Source organism: Mercenaria mercenaria, chromosome 1, assembly GCF_021730395.1.
Source record: "Mercenaria mercenaria strain notata chromosome 1, MADL_Memer_1, whole genome shotgun sequence".
NCBI classification, from domain to species: Eukaryota; Metazoa; Mollusca; class Bivalvia; order Venerida; family Veneridae; genus Mercenaria; species Mercenaria mercenaria.
The window spans coordinates 108482936-108501836 of NC_069361.1; the positions used below are offsets into that span (position 1 = coordinate 108482936).

The following is an 18901-nucleotide window of genomic DNA, read 5'->3' on the forward strand; positions in this document are numbered from 1 at the left end:
TTACGTTTATTAAGTGTGCATTTGTGTGCGATTATCAGATTATAAACACCATTTAATTCATGATGCCCTTGAATTTTTATTACATGGAACGTCCTTAGATTTATGTCTAGTGCCTCCTATCTCAGTGAGATATTAATGAAGAACGCAATAGATATGTACGGTTTATCTGAACACTGGCTTTTTTCTGCACAAGTTAGTCATTTTGGTAGTATAATAAGTGATTACAATTACCATGTATTTAAAAATTTGTTACAATAATAAAGTAGGCAGATGAGGCGTTGGTATCATGTAGCATGAAAACATATGACCAATGTGTTTCCAATGACTATATTTTTTGAATTCAGTATATATCCTTAGGACGGCCAGCACATATTTACGCAATCTCGCCAGGCAAATGTATGTTTTTGACAACACAGAAAATGACGTCACTCGACCTCCAGCTATTTCCGGAAGTAAATAAAATGAAAGTAGAAATGCTAAACTTGAAAACGAAAGCCGCATTTTGATTCGTAGATAGTCAGGGGTCACGCGCAGGGTTCACCCCCTCTAAATGTATGCGCGTGGACTTCTTTTTTTAATTTTTTTGCTATTGGGGAGCCAATTTTCAGCACTTAATTACGAATTGAAATTACATGGGCTTTAGTACAGCATGTCAGCTTTTAATCTGTGAAAAAATATTTGAGCTCTGGATAAACAGAAATCCTACAGGGGTCCGTAACGGACTAAGGGTACATTGATAATTTTGGAACTTCATCAAATCGCTCAAAATGTCATTTTTGATGTTGTCTGAGAGTGTCAGTATATGCCTCAGATGTAAGATATAACCGTATTTGAGAGCTGCAGACCTAGACATTTCAGAAATATTTTCAAAATAAGTTTCGTGTGATAAATGTTGTTTCTACGGAAGCGTGAAAGGGCCATCAGACGCTAATACGTTTTAGTACGTTAAGGCTGCGGAAAGGATATTTCAGGTGTACATGCCATGAATGAATTAACCTACAAAGTCTATGTTGAGTATATAAAATACACTGTATTATTTATATAAGATACATTCTGTAAATGGTGTTACCGTTTTCATGAGTGATTTCAATAAAGAAAATGTTGTGCTAGCTTAAATGTAAGTGATTGAACCTTTTTAGCTCGTCCGCTAAGCTTAATAGGAAGATCGCAGATCTACGGATCGCGGGGTCATGAGTTTGAGCCCTGGGCGAGGCGTATGTTCTCCGTGACGATTTGATAGAAGACATTGTGTCCTACACCTCTGATTAATGTGGGGAAGTTGGTAGTTACTTGCGTAGAACAGGTTTGTACTGGTACAGAATCGAGGATCACTGGTTAGGTTAATTGCCCGTCGTTACCTAACTGAAATACTGTTGAAAAACGGCGTTAAACCCAAAACAAGCAAACACACTTGTATTTTTTGTATATTTTTGTCTGTTGTAACTTTTGCAATGTGAATACTTCACCCACGTATGAAGGTGCAAAGTACAGTTATGTGTCATATGATGATATTTATAGTTATTGAACACATTTACATGCCGTTAAAGGTATTAGACTTAATGACACACTCTGAAATGTCTATAGGCTCACACATGATTTACGTCTGCACAAGTTTATATTGACTCTGAAGGTGAAATATATAATAATAATAATGTACACTGAAAAAAGGCGATCAAACAGCATCTGTCATTATTATTGTCCCGCAGTGACTTTGCTAATCTTAAAACGTGCGTTTTTGACAAAGTCGGTTTTGCTCATGCATATATATATTTCACGATATTGAAAAGTAGCGCTGAACAGTCCCATTGAAAGTGTTTTAAGCCATTTTATAGGGAATCAGGCACGCAGTGGTTAAAAGGCTGGACAAAACTCCGGTGGTCCAGGTTCGATTCCTGATCGCGTCTGATATCCCGAGTAGTGCTGGGCGATTTACATAAATTGATACGGTTTCCGGCAGTTTCGGCTTTCACTTGATGCTGAGGAAGTAATATGACACTTGCCGTGGGCTCGACTGGAAATAAGTTGTTCCATCCATTCCAGGTAGACTTTCGCCGACCACCCACATTACCAAGAAACATGTTTACATTTATTCTTTATTTTAACGAGTTGTTGAATAACAAAGAGAAGATGCAATCACTTCGGGGAAGTTGGTGCAGAGAAGAAAAAACGCGAGGTATTCTAAGACCGCAAAAAGTACATATAGGTGTATGAATAGTAAGTGTGTAGAAAATTGATTAACGTTGAAATTGATAGCGGACAGTTTTTGAAAATTGTAAACTCCAGACAAAGGAAATCTCAGTCTAAAATGACAGAAGAGGGTGATTAGGGACAGGAAAATCTTCTCGTAAGAATGGGATATGTACTTTCAAGCTTTATATGCGCCCACAGAATCGTCTGACTTTAGCGAGGTATAGGCACAAGCTTTGAATACAGTTGTCCAGCTGTCGTTTAATAACATCGCTACAGACCAGCTTGTGAGAGTATTCAGCAGGTAATCTGAAACTGAAATTGATTAACATGATTAAACGCCTATTTCTATACAATGGCATGGTCAATAGCGTTGTACATTTAATTCACAAACCTTAATAATATAAACGATGAAATGTAAAAACTCACAAAACACCTGCTGTTAATCGATACTATTTATAGAAATGGTCTATGGTACAAGCTCATTAGTGAAGATATTGATGGTAAAATGTTAAAATTGTTGAAATCAATGTATGAACATGTACATTCATGTGTTAAGCATATGAATTCATTGTCTGATTTTTTCTCATGTGGTATGGGTCTTTTCCAAGGGGAAATAACTTCGCCGATCTTGTTCTCATTTTTCATTGAAATACATTTGCAAAGTAATATATTTTTTGGGTTAATCTAGACCAAATATGTATATACTTTATTTTATTTGCGGATGATTGAATATTGTAAAGTGACACGCCTGGAGGTTTACAATCTCATCTAGATTTATTGTATGATTATCGTAGACTTTGGAAGCTAACGGTGAATATCAACAAAACCAAACAATTTTATCATTGAGTGTAGAATACAAATGGACGATAATCCTAGTTTGACACTGTTCAGAGAGTTCGAAGCACTATTTGAACATTGAATAAGGAAGGCATAGGAATATTGTGAGGCATAATAGACTGTGTGAGCTGTTTGATAAACTAACCATTCAAGACGAGTTCATTTTGTGTTGGAGTGTGATGCCTTTAAAGACTTGCGTATTAGCTACATACCTCGCTATTATAGACAGAGGCCAAGTATGTTCAAATTCGTAGATTTAATGAAAAGGACAATAAACGTTAATTTACTCCATAACATTGCTCTATACTTACTAAAACCTTTTCAAAAGAGAAATGACTTACTGAATCGTGAATGAAATAGACACTCTCGTTAAATATTGCTATTATTGTGTTTATTTGTAAAGGTTATTTCATACTTGTACTATTTGTTACCATGCATTGCTAGTATTTATCATTGTTTATGTCTATATGCTGTATCATGCATTTGACTAATAAATTCTCTGTTCTGTTCTATTCTGTTCTGTTTTGTTGTTCGGATCCTGCTGTTATCGCATATAAAACAATTATCAAGAAAATTAAAATAAATGCCATGAAGTCTCAAAATACTGTGTCTTAAGATTGTCTTTGAATTTATCAACTTTTGCGTTATTCGGATCCTGCTGTTATCGCATAATAAACAATTATCAAGAATATATATATATATATAGTAGAGAGAATTTATACGAACTGAATCACCACCACAATATACCAGACCAATTACGGCAAAGCGCCTAGCAGTACAAACGAACACGCACATGCCACAGCAAGTCCACTAACCCAATAAGATTAGTTTCGGTGCTGCTTTATATACGAGCCCGAATTGTACTATACATTCGTACTGGTTCAACATATATATATTCGTGTGTATTTAGGGCATCAGTAGCTGTCATCAATAAAATCATACGGACAAGTACATAATTAGGGTCCGGCCTATTTAGATGTTATTTAAACTTCTAACAAACATAAGTTTATCACATCATTTGGAAGAAAGTACACATTACTGGTCACCTTATCTTCGAAATTAAACAAACATAATTAATTATGCTTATTACATGTTAAAATTGCAACAAATCGCAGTTCGACTGAAAGCATCAATTCGCAAATTGTCAAAAAAGTTATAAAATTGCATGTAAGCAGTAAGGGGAAACGTGGAAATTCTTTGATATATGGCTGAAGTCTACATACTATGATAAGCGTTGGAGATAAGATGTCGTTCGCACGAGATAAGATGTCGTGCACTCGAGATAAGATGCTGAGTGTTCGAGAGAAGAAGTCGTACTCACGAGATAAGAATTATGCGAACGAGATAAGATGTCGAGCGCTCGAGATAAAATGTTGTGCACTAAAGATAAGATGTCAAGCGCACGAAATAATATAATCCATAAAAATAAAAACATGTCCTAAACATACCACCGCACAGACGGATTATCACTTGAATATCAATATAAAAAATAAGCATTAGTCAGAGAAAATGACATACTAACGCTCACTTGACATTTGCTTTTTTACATGCAAAATCTAAAATTCTGTCAGTTTCAACATTTTCCGTTGCACTATTTTCTTTAAGGAGGTAGGTTACCTTAATATTTGTAAGTGCCATGTCCAACCGGAAGCTAACGTGACGATTTACGACGACGTTTACGACAAACTAAATGTGTTTGTATATCCATTTTACTGAAAACAATTCATGAACCTGTCTCCGATCTGATGCTTTATGGTTTAATAATGCAGAAATAATGAATCAATTGCGCAGAAACGCTTCAAAACAATATTGCCGTAAAATGACGTCATTGATGTCATGACGTTACGTGTCAGCTACCGCGCAAAATCTATAGCTTTTATTTTGAAAGTACGTAATTCTGTGCATTTTCTTGATTTGAACTATTTACAAACAGCCATTATATGCTGAAAATTTTTAAGTGTCTTTTGCTCTGAATTATAATAAATAGTTTGCTTCTTTTATGTAGTTATATTGAAATGTTATGCGGAATGTAAGAAAATGGATGATGGTAACCAATGTAATTTGGAATACAGCTGGGTGAAAGGGTTACTTGTTACGGCCATTTTCAGATTAAAAACTTTCAGTTTGATTTGAAATACCTACTTTTCAGTTTCCTTGATAGTTTGTTACATATATACTAAAACTAAGCTCTAAAATTGCTTGGTATTTTGCTAATAATATTACCCAAATATTCCATGTTGGTTATTAACAGAATTACACTGAAGTTGTTGAAAACCCCGTTTTTATATACATAGTTGTTTAAAAATGAGAGAAAATGCGTTACCATGGAAACACAAGCCCCGCGACATATACATTTTAAGCTTATAATAGAAAGCTAACACGCATACAAGTAAAATTATTAATTATGCAGACTTCTACGGATATCAGTGAAACTAAGATACACTGAAAAGTGTTAAATATCCGTATTTTCCTTCTTCTTTCAATATAAAATACCTTTGGAGGGTCATGTTCTTCAAACCTGGATAAAAACTGAACTTGAAGGGACAGAGATAAACTAAATTGAGATTGTAGCATTTAAAACATCATATTACACGGAATACAAAAATTTGCTGCGGTTCAACTAATTTGAATTTACCCTGGTAACAAGGTAATCTACCTCCTTAAATAAGATTAAGACAATTTACTCAAGCCACTGTGCTTTTTTTTTTATTAAATTATACCCCTTCAGTATATATAAATAGAATAAATTAATTTTAAACATTGGCGTGATTGTATTAAGTTATGTATTCTTACAATAAAATTGTGTTTGTTATTGTCATGGTATTTCTAAAATGATCTAAATACTGGTGTTGAAATTAAATAAACTTCTACAAAATGCGTTAATGCGAGGAAAGTTTTGTTGTGAATACGTGAAAATCTGAAAACATTAACTGAACAAATCGACAACGGCTTTGGACATTTTGAGGCAAATTCAAAGGAAAAGACAAATATAACTTACCAGGTAATTTTTGTTTAACTTATATCAATCTGTTTTAATTAGTTAAGTGTTTCATTGCGAGCGTATACTTCGTTTCGGTGTGATTGTACTGTCTGTTTCCCTTTTGTTGAAGTGAGTTAATTAGAGATCATTATTTACTGTAAATAAGTTCGCCGTATTTATACAATTATTGTAAACTGAATGCTAGTACTTTATATGTAAAATAAATTGCGCAATATATAGAAATCCTTAAATTTTTATATACACTTATTTTACAATCTGTTAAATAAGGCAACCAATCTCGCTTGTCGAATTTTGATATAAAGAAATCATCAAGTACAATGAACACATGGTTGACTACTATAGACGATTCCAGTAGCGACAGGCTTGCTAGACAACTAAATACACCGTGTAAATTATGTCTAGTTTATTTTCTTATGTAATCGTATAACTTCCATCAAATACAGTTAGGGGAGCGGTGCTCTAGTGGATATGGTGTCGGCCGCTCAATCCCGGGGTCGTGGGTTCGAGCCCCAGTGGGGTCACGACCATGACTTCTCATATGACACCAGTACTGGTTTTTCCAGGAAGCGAACTCGAGAGTGGTTCCAATAAGTTTGAAGCTTTCATCACAATCGAGCTAAAACAAATTAGTATAAACTAAACTTAATACAGTTAACCAACGTGCGTAACCCTAACAATTCTTCTTTCGTTCGCTGCGTCTGCCTCATTGACCGCCTTCCAGTACAATTACTTCTACTCTGTTTGACGTCGTGTTTACAGGAAATGACGTCACGTCATTGAGACAAAACAAGTATTATAAAATGGATGTTACATAGTTGTATCAATGGCTTTTCATGTTTTGATAAAGGCCAGGTGGCCGAAAATTCAATAAAGAGTGATATTTAATGAATTATTATATCTACTTCCCTATGGAAGATCTTTGAATGAATAAAATGTTTTAATTACATTGGAATAACAGACAAAATGCTCTTGGATTATTTTATACAAAGTCAATGCAAAAAAACAAAATTATTGAAATGTTACATGTTATTCAGTAAGTAAGGTCTTGATTTCCGAACTTTGCAATAAAGTTACAGGTTTGTCACCCATAGAAGTATCTACCAGTATTACATAGAGTTATAGATGCTTTATTGCACTATTTAACACCACATTACCTATTGTGTGAACTTTTTTCCAATCAAAATAAATCTTAAGGATTGATCAATGATCTATACATGTAAATGAATTGTTTTAAACCATTGTTTTAAAAACTCAATGTGTAAAAGATTTAACAGGTGCATTTTCTTTTGCGTTAGGACTAATCATTTGATATTCAATGGATTGGCGGCTGTCACTGAATAAGGAAAGAATTTTGACTTGATTTGCTTGAAAAATATATTGAAAACGGTCAGCTTTTATTTTTATACCCAGCATTAAGGTAGGGGTTGAGGGATATAGCGATGCTGCTGTCCGTTTGTCCGTACGTCCTGGAATATTGTAACTCCTCCCACACTATTACCCTGATTTGCTTCTTACTTTTATAAATGAACAAGCTTGATGTGCAGATTACCATAAAGAAAGGAACTTTTGCTGAGACTATTTTTACTGAAGTTATCTTTGGATGTTGACATATTATCATAATTATTTTGCATTGTATGCAAGAGTGTTGTAAAAGTGCAGACAACCGAGTGGATTAATACATGCATTTGCTTTTAACAATGGGATGGATTAAATCGGATATTTACATTAAGTGGCAAAAAAGTCCGGACACGCGCAAGAAGAAATGATGGATTTATTCATGTCTTTGAAATATTTGTATTATACATCTATTTCCGTCAATATCAGCGTTCATTTAACTTGTACAAGTTTGAAAGAATGTAAAACGTTTGGCCTTTGAAATGGCCGAAGGATATTTTTTTTACAACATGTCTGCGATTGGGATTGATTAAAAATTATTTTCCATCTGTATAGCTCTCTCTCGTATGTAACGTTTTGTGAATGTAAAGAAAATGATATTATATAAATCCTTCTTAATTGCTTGTAATGAAAAATCTATCAATGAATATCAAATATGAATGCAGAATTTTTTGAAAAGAGCAAGAAAGGATGGGTGGCACGAAATCATTGATTTTGAATTTGTGATGGTCCGTGAATGTATGTTTTTTATTTTAATTTTGGAAATGCGCAAAAAGAAAGACTAAATTATTCAATGTCTTTGGCTTCCATTTGAAATAGTCCACGAATGTGTTTTACTACAGAAAATCCATCTTTTTCTATCAATATTTGAGGGTCTGAGCGCCAGATTTTGGCTAAAATGATCTGTTTTTTTTAATGAAACCTGGCCATTTAATCAACATTAGAACATGCAGTTTTAGCCGGGAGTCGAATCCGGATTGCCTCGGCAAAAAAAACCCCAAAAACTTCTACCATCTTGACCAATACAGCATGGAGGAATTTGTAGAGATTTTAATAGTCACGTAAACTATATATGGTACTACTTCTAGTTGATAAATAAACCAATATCAATCAAAGTTACCACCATTACATAAATAGTAAAAAAAAACAAAAAAAAAAAAAAAAAAAACAGTCTAACTGAAACAGTAGTCGTTTCATCAACGATTTATGAGGATGAACTTTTATAACCGGGTGGGTACTTATTTCATGCATTACATTTATATACATGTACAAAATTCATAAAAGTGGTATTATGCGCATTTTTAAGCATTAATCCAGCTACTGCATTGTAGAGGCCTAGATCCACTACTATATATGTGCCCCCCCCCCCCTCCCCCACCAATCTTATCTGTTGCTTATCAGCGATTATGTAACAGTAGCTGATTAGAGGGCAATTAGCACAGAAGGGGTCCCAGCTAGACCGTGAAGACGTGTGTAGTAGAGTTGAAAGAAATTGATTTTCTTTCGATGAATGTTGATTTTTATTATTATTATTGTTATTGTTGTTGTTGTTGAAAATCTACGGTTTTCAATCTGAGACAAATGTTACTCACAATATTCTGCAAGCATTAAAACAAAATTTTTAGATGAGTAAATGTTACATTTTTATAAGAAATCAAATTTGAATTAGTGCACATCTCCAAACAGAACTCGAAAAAAATAAAAACTTGATTTTTTTCCCTAAAAACCATTAATGAAATTTGTAACGTATTCCTAAATAGGTTTCTTATTATTTTATTATGATGTTTAATCAACAAATATTTTTCTTTTCACAAAAATGCACAAATATGTATTACGTGTTTATAAAATAAAATTCACCGTTTTCCCTTCTTACTAATTGATACAATACATTTGTAAAAGACTGACTTGACCCTAGTTTATTAGAACAGTCATCAGCCCCCAACTGTACCAATGAAGACAGAAATCACTTGGCGCACTACCAAGATCTAGGCCTTTAACGCCGGGCCGTTGAAATAAATATCTATACACATGTAATTAAGGCAGATTTTGAAATGCATGCTTAAGATTCTATTGGTTTTAATATTTGTTGAAATTATTTGGAAATCATTTGAACTGAATGTACAATGAAGAAAGTTTGGAGATTATTTACCAGACAGGGAATTTCGGTATTTTTTACCGCTGCTGGAAAAATCCATGTTACACACTGAGTGACTCTCGTGCTGTAAATGACGTACTACGAACTACATATATCGGTTACCGTGGCCCAGTGGTTAAGCCGTCCGCATCGGAGGCCGGAGGTTCGAGCCCCATGGGGAGCGTTCGTCCGTAGAATGTTTGTAATGGGACTCGTTCCGAAAAGAGCGGTTCGTGAGCCGCGAGCTAGTTAAATGGTTACCGACTTTTTTCCGCCTGGTGCCTGGCATAGTAGTAGGATTTTGGAGGCAATTGGTACGCACAATAAAGGTGTCCCATAAGCCAAATTGGCTGGCCCTTTTAATAAACAAGAACTTTACCTTTACCTTTTTATATGTAGAATATTTATGTAGGAATTCATATTATATTTATGGACGTTGGTTTCCCGTATTTTATTTAAATACGCTGCTATAAGAAATAGTTCTAAAAAGAAAGCCGTTCGATATATTTTATTATTATTCTTATTATTTCTAAATATGATATCTGCAAGAAGGAGATTATATCACTGGTTTTAGGTGCAGATATCCGGCCCTCGGGTATATATTTACGCGGTAACTCGGCAGAGCCTTGGCCGGAAATCCCATCTGCACCAACAACCAGTGAAAGAATCGCATTAATCCATGTCTTTTTTTATTTGTTTATTTGGTAAGATCAGTGAATGTATTTTTTTTGCACTAAAAGAAATGCAGATAAATTAATCCATCTTTGATTAATCAATGTCTTTGATTTTTTTTTAATTTTTATTTTGATATGGTAAGCCAATGTTTTTGTACTATAAGTAAATCATAAATGCAGACTGATAAATCTTTTTTCTTTGTTTTTCAATTAATATCAACACTGAGTGTAAAAACTTGGGAAAACATGGATTAATCCGTGTCTTTGATTTTATTAGTTAACGTGATTCGCGAATGTGCTTTTATTTAAGAAATAACTTATCATTTTGATTCTGATATGCCCTTAATCTAAAACAGTAGATTCAATATAGAAGCGCTTTTTCTTGGTCGCAACCTAAACATTGAAGTTACCGCACATTAACATGACGTCATTGTAGCGTAAGAGTGTTTCAACAAGAAAAGTACATTTGAATTCAATATAAAAATAAGGGATGGATTAATTCATAATTTCTATATTAATACACTGAATTTAAAAAAGGTTTGGTAACTTGGAAGTAAATAAGATGGATTAATCCAGGTCTTTTATGATTATACATGAATTCGAAATTTTCATACGGTTTGCTTATGTGTTTTTCAATACATGCAACTGGGATGGATTAATCCATCTTTTTCTATCGATATCAACAATGTGTGTAGCAATTATGGAAACATGATAGAAAAATGATGAATTAATCTTTGTGTTTGATTTTACTTGTGAGACGTTTCACAAACATAAAATTGGAATCGATTAATCCATCTTTTTCTGTCAATATTAGCATATGTTTTTACAAGTTGAAATGGACAGATCAATATATGCCCTTTTCTTAACATTTTAGACGGTCTTACAATATCTTTCCACTACACAAAATAGAGATGGATTAATCCATCCTTTTCTATAATCAATGTTAGCACTGTTTAGTAGAAGTATTGATGTTCACATAATAAAATGAACGCATGGATTAATCCATGTTTTTGGTTTAACATTTTAGATAAACCGACACTGCGTATTTCACAGTCAGTAAACAGTCCAAATGAAAGGATTGATTAATCCATGTTTTATATTAAACATGAAGTGGACTAATAATGTATTTGTTCAAACTAAAATGAGATAGAGTCGGAACAATATTTATTTCACCAAATAAAATAGGGATGGATTAATCCATCTTTTTTATAATTAATGTTAACCCTGTTGAGTAGAAATATTGGTTTCCTTAAAGACTGAATGCATGGATTAATCCATGTTATTATTTTACATTTTAGATTAACCGACAGTGTGTATTTCACAGTCGGTAATGACATTGTAATAACAGTCAAAGATGAAAGGATGGATTAATCCATGTTTTATATTACACATGAAGTGGATTGATCATGTATTTGTTCAAACTAAAATGAGATAAAGTTGGAACAATATTTTTCCACAAAAATAAAATATGGATGGATTAATCCATCTTTTTCTATAATTAATGCTGGCACTGTTCGGTAGAAGTATTGATTTTCTTATAAAGTCAATGCATGGATTAATCCATGTTTTTGGCTTTTCATTTTAGATAAACCTACAGTGTGCATTTCACAGTCAGTAATGGCATTGTAATAACAATCCAAGATGAAAGGATGGATTAATCCGTCTTTCATATTACACTTGAAGTGGACTGATCATGTATTTGATCAAACTAAAATGAGATAAAGTTGGAACAATTCTTGATTTCAGTCGATTGCGTTGCTTATTAGCGTTTTGCTGATTGTATGGTGGATCAATCCATGCTTAAGATTGTATTGGTTTTTATATTTTGTAGAAGTTATTTGGAAATGACTGGGACTGAATGATGGATTAATCCATGCACTGTTACCTGAAGATCTATGATAAATATTGGAGTTTTATTGTAAAGGCATTATCAGCAATGGATGTTATATTTGCAGATGGATTAATCCATGTTTATACAATGCACTTGGAATAAAATTGAAATAATATCTTACGTATTTTATTCGTTTGTTTGTCAATGCATGGATTAATCCATGTCATAACGTTAGCATTTATTTACAAATTCGACCATTTCCTAAATAGTCCTCCGTTATTTATTCAAAATAAGGACACCCAAAATGGCGTATACTACCCCCAAACAGGGATTATTTTGTCAAATCCCTTTTTATAAAATCATCAGTTCTTGAAAATTCGGCTTGTGTGGGTCCAGTAGCTCTACTTTAATAGTTTAATTACCCTAAGGCTATGTTGCCCGCTTTTTTATTTTGTCTTTCGGCAGTTTCTGTGATAAATAGGCTCCATTACGTCAAACCCCCTTTCTATATTCCAGTTTGTTTACCACCGCTTTTAATGGAATTGCACTCTGTGTATCGTTGAAGGTGCCATATATACCGCGGTAAGAATTAACGTTTAGGTGTCTCTAAATTCTATTTTGGCACCTGTAACATGTGTAAATGTTGAGTTCTGCTCACTCCAGGGCTAGAGATCTTGGACTGTAGTTGCATTTCCACTACCGTCCATAAACAGGCTCAATCAAACCTAGACTGTCCATTTTTTTTCTAATGATAAGCCTGACGTAGTTAGGTAATTGAGCTTATTGTTTTATCAGGATATTTATCAGCAAGACGTTCTTAAAAATAATCTTCTTTTTTTGTAAATAATAAATAAGAAAACGGAATAGCAACAACTTCTACAAATAGAAAACCGCAGCAGTAGAGAATTCAAGTATTATTATCGCCGTGAATTTGATTTTGTGAAATTGAGACACATGCTAAAACTTACCTTATCTTTAGATTCATAAATATATAGATGATAAAATACATTTTTGTACTTTGAGAGAGGACATAAAGATTACAAGTCAAGAACAGCTCGTCACACTCTCCATAGCAAGTAAAATAGAGCAGCTCATCATTTTAAGATAAATCTAATGATTGCATGTATACACCACAAACATCGGGAATTTAGGGCAATTATACAAAGGACTTTGGGATATCAGGTAAGACTTTTCTCAGCTCTCCAAAATCAAGACATTTTTCAGCTCCCCAAAGCAGCTTAATTTTGTGTTTCCTTGATTGTGATATACCACACAAATCAGGAATTTAGAGAAATAATTATACAACTTTAGGATATAATGTAAGTTTTTTTTACCTCCTCAAATCAGTTAAATGTTCACTTTTTTTATAATTCATGTGTGTTTCCTTGATTTCGATCAAGTTCCTATATATAAAAGATGAAAGCGGAACCATTTCTGAGGTCATGATGCTCGATTGATTTCTCATGTTTATCGTCACGTCGTCATACCAGATACGTATAACTTGCGTCATGACTACCATTATATTACCATGCGTTATGACGCGTTGCTAGAGCACGTTTGTTCTTCCAATTCACGCTGGTAGCGGGTTCATTTTTCAGGTATCTGTTACTTGAAAAGTATAAAAATTGATCAGTATTAAATTATTGTACTTCATTATGTTGCAGTTGATTGACTTATAAAATGATGCAAATCTGATAATGATTTTATCAGATGCCTTTGATGGGAAAGTGTCAGAAGTATTTTGCTAGAAACATTTATTTTTGCGTAAAATTTGCGTTTTTGGCTCGATCCGGACATGTGTTGAAAAATCAAGTATTAACAAGGCGATTCATTAACTGTTTAAACATTATTTATATTTTTGAAATGATGCGCCAAATTGTGGTCCTGTGAACCGAATTTTAATAGTAAATTCATCACCTTTATTAACATTACATTAAGTATTCGTGTCATGTTTTATGCAAGGGTATAGACAAAAAATACACGTTTGTTCTGTGCATTAACGTAGCAAGACCCCCTCGAATATAACTTTGGGCTTCTGCACTTGTTAATACACAAAACAAACATATATTATCCCTAATTTCCAAATATGACATTAAGGTAAAAAATATTAAACCTATTTGTGACCGCCTCCATATTTCATACGAACATTTTCAAAAAATCATATGTAGAAACTAACGAATGTAGGATCATGCCGAAGTTGGTAATCAGTAAGCGTTATCAAATATACTTATGTGCCGCGATAACTGTTGACAGAAACACAAGTATCATATTTCGGCATCCAAGAGATATTTCAGCTGTTAAAAATTGACATAGTGCGACTTCAATGTTGCAACATGTGCTGCATTCCGTTTTTGACCGACACATTTGAAACACTGACAATGACCGGGATATATGAGTTAGGATGACAAGAATACTCTAAAATCAGATAAACATCCTGAAGCTGGATCTATCTGACAACATGTAACATTATATCTTCGATAAGAATCTGAACTTTAGGTATTGTTTCTTTGTCAGTCATAGTCTTTTTATTTATGTCATTAGTTCTCATTCAGACTAGATGTATTAACATAAACATGTTTTTCAAGACTAAGCACTGATCAAAATACGTTGAAAAAATGACGAAATATACCCCCTCAACGTAACAAGCATGCCTGCTGTTGCTGAAATAGTTATTTCACGCAAGTGAAAACGTCGAACGGAGCAGAAGGAAGAGTTAGGAGGCATCAGTATGGTTATTCTTGAATGTAGCCAACAAGTGCGCAGATGTATCTTAGAATCTTAATCTACACTTCGTGAATAGAAGAACGTGCAGTGCAGGACACTGAAACACTTCATCTACCTTCCGAAAATGAAGCACATGAAGATCCAGAACCAGTTGGGATGTGATGGAAAAATAATAGTATTGACTTTCAGCATCCTAAACGAAGAAGAACAGAGAACTTTTGTGTACTTGGATTTAAGAAATCACTAAATATTGACAGACTTAATAAATTTAGTTCCATTTGGTGTTTCCATGTCCATGAATTTGAATCTGGTTAAAGGCCTACAATCTTTACTATTCGGATTTGTTACTGTACGCTTAATGTCACAATAAATCGTTATGCGAAAAAGGAGTCTGGCCAAAGCATGTAAGTTGTTCACCATGGAAATCGCGAGAAGCCATTCGAATATCTTACAAAAACTTGATTAGTCTAATGGAATGAAGTTTAAGAGTCAACATGCACCGACAAATGTAATTTCATAGAAGTAAAAGGATAGTTATTTCTCACGAAAACAGATTTAATACACTTATTGGTGAACTTTATTAAGAGTGCAATTGTGTTCTTTTTATCAGACTGTAAACATGATTTCCTTGAACTTTTGACATGAAACGTCTCTATATTTAAGTGCTTCCTATCTCAGTGAGATAGATGATTATGATTATCATACAGTGTTTTATAATGATAGGAAAAATTGTACAATACAAAAGTAGGCGTTGGTATCATGTGCCATAAAATGTATGACCACTGTGTTTTATCATTGAATATATTGTCAATGTTGGTATTGGCCATATATATATATATATACTCAAAATACACTTGATTTACATAAGATGCATTCTGGAAATGGTGTTTCATGAGTGATTGTAATAAAAACAAATATAGTGCTAGCTTATATATTCGTGATTGAAATTTTGTACCTTTTGTCTGCTTTAAATTTTGCAATGTGAATACGTTATGTACAAAATACAGTTTTATGTCATATGACAGTATTTATAGGAACAGTTATTGATTACATTTGCCTTAATCTTAATGACACATCAATTTATCTCTGGGCACACACCTGTTTTATGTCTGTACAAGTATGACTCTGAATGATTGCAATGTACACTGGAATCCAACAGTATCAGTCATTATTGTTTTCTGACTTTGCTAATCTCCAAAACATGCGCTTTAGACAAAGACGGTATTGCTCATGCACATATGTCTTTCACGGATAGGATGAAAGGCAGTGCTAAACAGCCCTTCCTTTCAAAATGTTTTAAACCACTTTAGAAGGTTTGACTACCACGCAAGCGATCCGAGTTCGATTCCCGATCTCGTTTGATATCCCGACTGGGTAATTTACTTAAATCGGTACTGATTCCAGCAGTATCGGCCTAGACTGGAGGCAGAGGAGGTAAATGACACCTGCCGTGGGTTGGACTGGAAATAAGTTGTTCCTCCTTTCCAGGTGGGTACTTTCGTCGTCTACCCACGTTAAACAAGAAACTTTCTACCTTTATTTTAAAGCCATAATGAACTCAAAAGTTGTTGAAATACTTTGAGAAAATGCAATCATTGTGTGAAAATTGGTGAAGAGAAAGGAAGACAGCGCGATTACACAATGCTCATTACAGATATTGTAAGACCGCAAAAAAAAACAACATTGAGGTGTATTTATAGATTATGTATAGAAAATTATTTAGCATGTAGATAACTTTAAGACAGGTGAGGTAGATAGCGGTCAGTTTTAGAAAATTTTAAACTCCAGAAAAAAAATCTCAGTCTAAAATGGAAGACGACATTACGTTTTAAGAAAGGGTGATCAAGGACAGAAAATATCTAAACGTAACTTTCAAGCTTGATATGCGCCCACGGAATCGCCTAACTTCAGCGAAACATAGGCAAAAACTTTTTATCAGTTGTCTAGCAGACGTTTTATAACATCGCTACAGACCAGCATGTGAAAGTATAACGAAAGGATGTAACAGCAGCTATACCGAGACAATGCCGGCTGCAAAAGGCAGCGATATCGATAAAATATTATACAAGCATATCAGCATTCTATGCATTCTATGCTTCCATAGAAGTTATTAAGGCTACACCGAGCAGCAATAGGGTCTCTTACTTTAACATGGTTTTCTGCCATATTTCAAAAGAAAAATCTTGATATGTAACATACCAAAGATTAAGCTTTACATGATTTTATTTTTAATAAGATTTTATGCATCACGATTCTGTTAAGATAACAAAATATGTAAAACTCTATTATTATCTTCAAACAGATTCAACTGTCTCATTGTACTTAAAATGTACCAAAAGTTTGTATGCTGTGTGGGAGTCCCATACACTACCAAAGTCTATTACAAATTTGCTCACTAAAATTAAAGTGATATTATTCAAGAATGGGTTAATTAATTATAAAAGTGCGACCACTCTTAAAAAGGCAGACTGCACACTTCACCAAGTTGTAAATTTCTGTTCTGAGAAAGAGAAAACGTATTATATGATTTTTATCCATAGGCACCTCCTTCATCAAAGCATGAATTTTCTTTTTCTGCCAACGAATCAGACTACTTCACTCTTCAATTCCATATATTAATAGGTTGACCATCTAATTATTATTGATATTAACTTACAAATAATTAGTCTACTTGACCAAGACAACGAGTCAAAATCCGTTATATTTACCTGGTGAAAATCACCCATAAAATTTCGAATACACCAAAGCAATGTAGCTGAAGGGAGCTCTCCCTGAAGACCCTTGGATGGCCACATTATAACTATTCAAACTGAGGAAATCAAATGCATTACAAACTATCGAGAAACATTGTTACTAAATCTATAGCTTGCCTATGCTTTTTGTAAACACATGTCAAATATATACTGTTAAAACTTGCAAATTCATCATATATAAAGGTTTTATATTTGCACCTTTAAAGTCATTTATACACTTTAATAGATGATGATGAGTTTATTTAAGATAAAAACGAAAGATGCCAGCAATTCACACCTTATTGTCTCCTGAATCAAACCGAGTTTTCAAAATATATTATTTTGCTTGTTTGCAAGGGACCTTTTTACATAATTTACAATTTAAGAGCGCTTATTATTAAAAAACTGCAAATATTGTGGCACACTTTAGTAGCAATTTTGTGTAAGCAAGCTGATCCCTTTATTTCTGTCAAATGTTTTAATATCTGTTAAGGATATTGAACTTTGATCACATTTCATGATGCACGTTTTTGGAAATAGGTGATACCACATTCCTTTGTAATTACATGTAACTATATCTGCCATTCATTGTCTTGCAGTTTAAATACTGAAGTATTATACGTACTTGACAGCATGGAAAACGAACCGAAGAAATTATCGTCAGAACGACTTTTGATGTTCAACAATCCAGGACAATGCTCTCCAAAAGTGAAGTAAATATCATAGTAGTAGCTTGATTTGAGATACTGTAATTGGCTCAAGCTACCAGCTTTTAGATTTAATTTTAAAGTATACTATTAAAATGAATCTTATCCAGCATCTAAGATCAGTTAAGCAAAGGGGGCGGGGTTTCCATTTAGGTGTCTGCGCAAAATGTTTTTTGATTTTCTTTATATTTTATAGCAATATACCTACATGTATAAAGTTTCATTCACTAGTGTTACTATTATCAGTTTTGACTTACTTTTATAGAAATTCACATTTAAAGTGGGTGGGGTAATTTGACATGTAACCAGCCAGGAACACAATTTCCGCCGCGTTTTTAAAAATGGTTAAAACTTTTTACCTGGAACTTATGTGATAAAATAACTATGCAATGGACATTTACACAACATGTTGCGTTTTAAATTGTCTTTGTGTTCCTGGCTGGCATTGTGTTTATGATATATTGTGCTCCTTTAAGTCGCGCAATATTTTCGCTGAAGAACTCGTGCATATTTCCCGATGCAAAGATAATAACCTTTTTATTACATACACATCTACACGTATAAATATAATGTAAATTTCATAAATATGTTCAATAGCTTGAATAGAATTGACAATACAGAACTAAGTAGAAAAATAGTGCAACAACACACACTGAATTACGTCACGCACCCGATA

General features: G+C 33.6%; 1 protein-coding gene across 2 annotated transcripts in view; it reads left to right on the top strand.

Moving 5' to 3' along the window:
• Positions 1–18901, top strand: part of LOC123527178 (guanylate-binding protein 1-like) — a 30639-nt gene that overhangs the window by 9436 nt on the left and 2302 nt on the right. Inside the window, exons 1-2 of one of the 2 annotated variants that reach the window (XM_045306497.2) lie at positions 12949–13244; positions 18118–18231. In XM_045306497.2, the coding sequence (XP_045162432.2) occupies positions 18152–18231 (80 nt within the window). In that variant the 5' untranslated portion in view covers positions 12949–13244; positions 18118–18151. Of the gene's footprint in view, positions 1–12948; positions 13245–18117; positions 18232–18901 lie in introns of those variants that run through there. The other variant, XM_053520210.1, reaches the window with a different exon arrangement.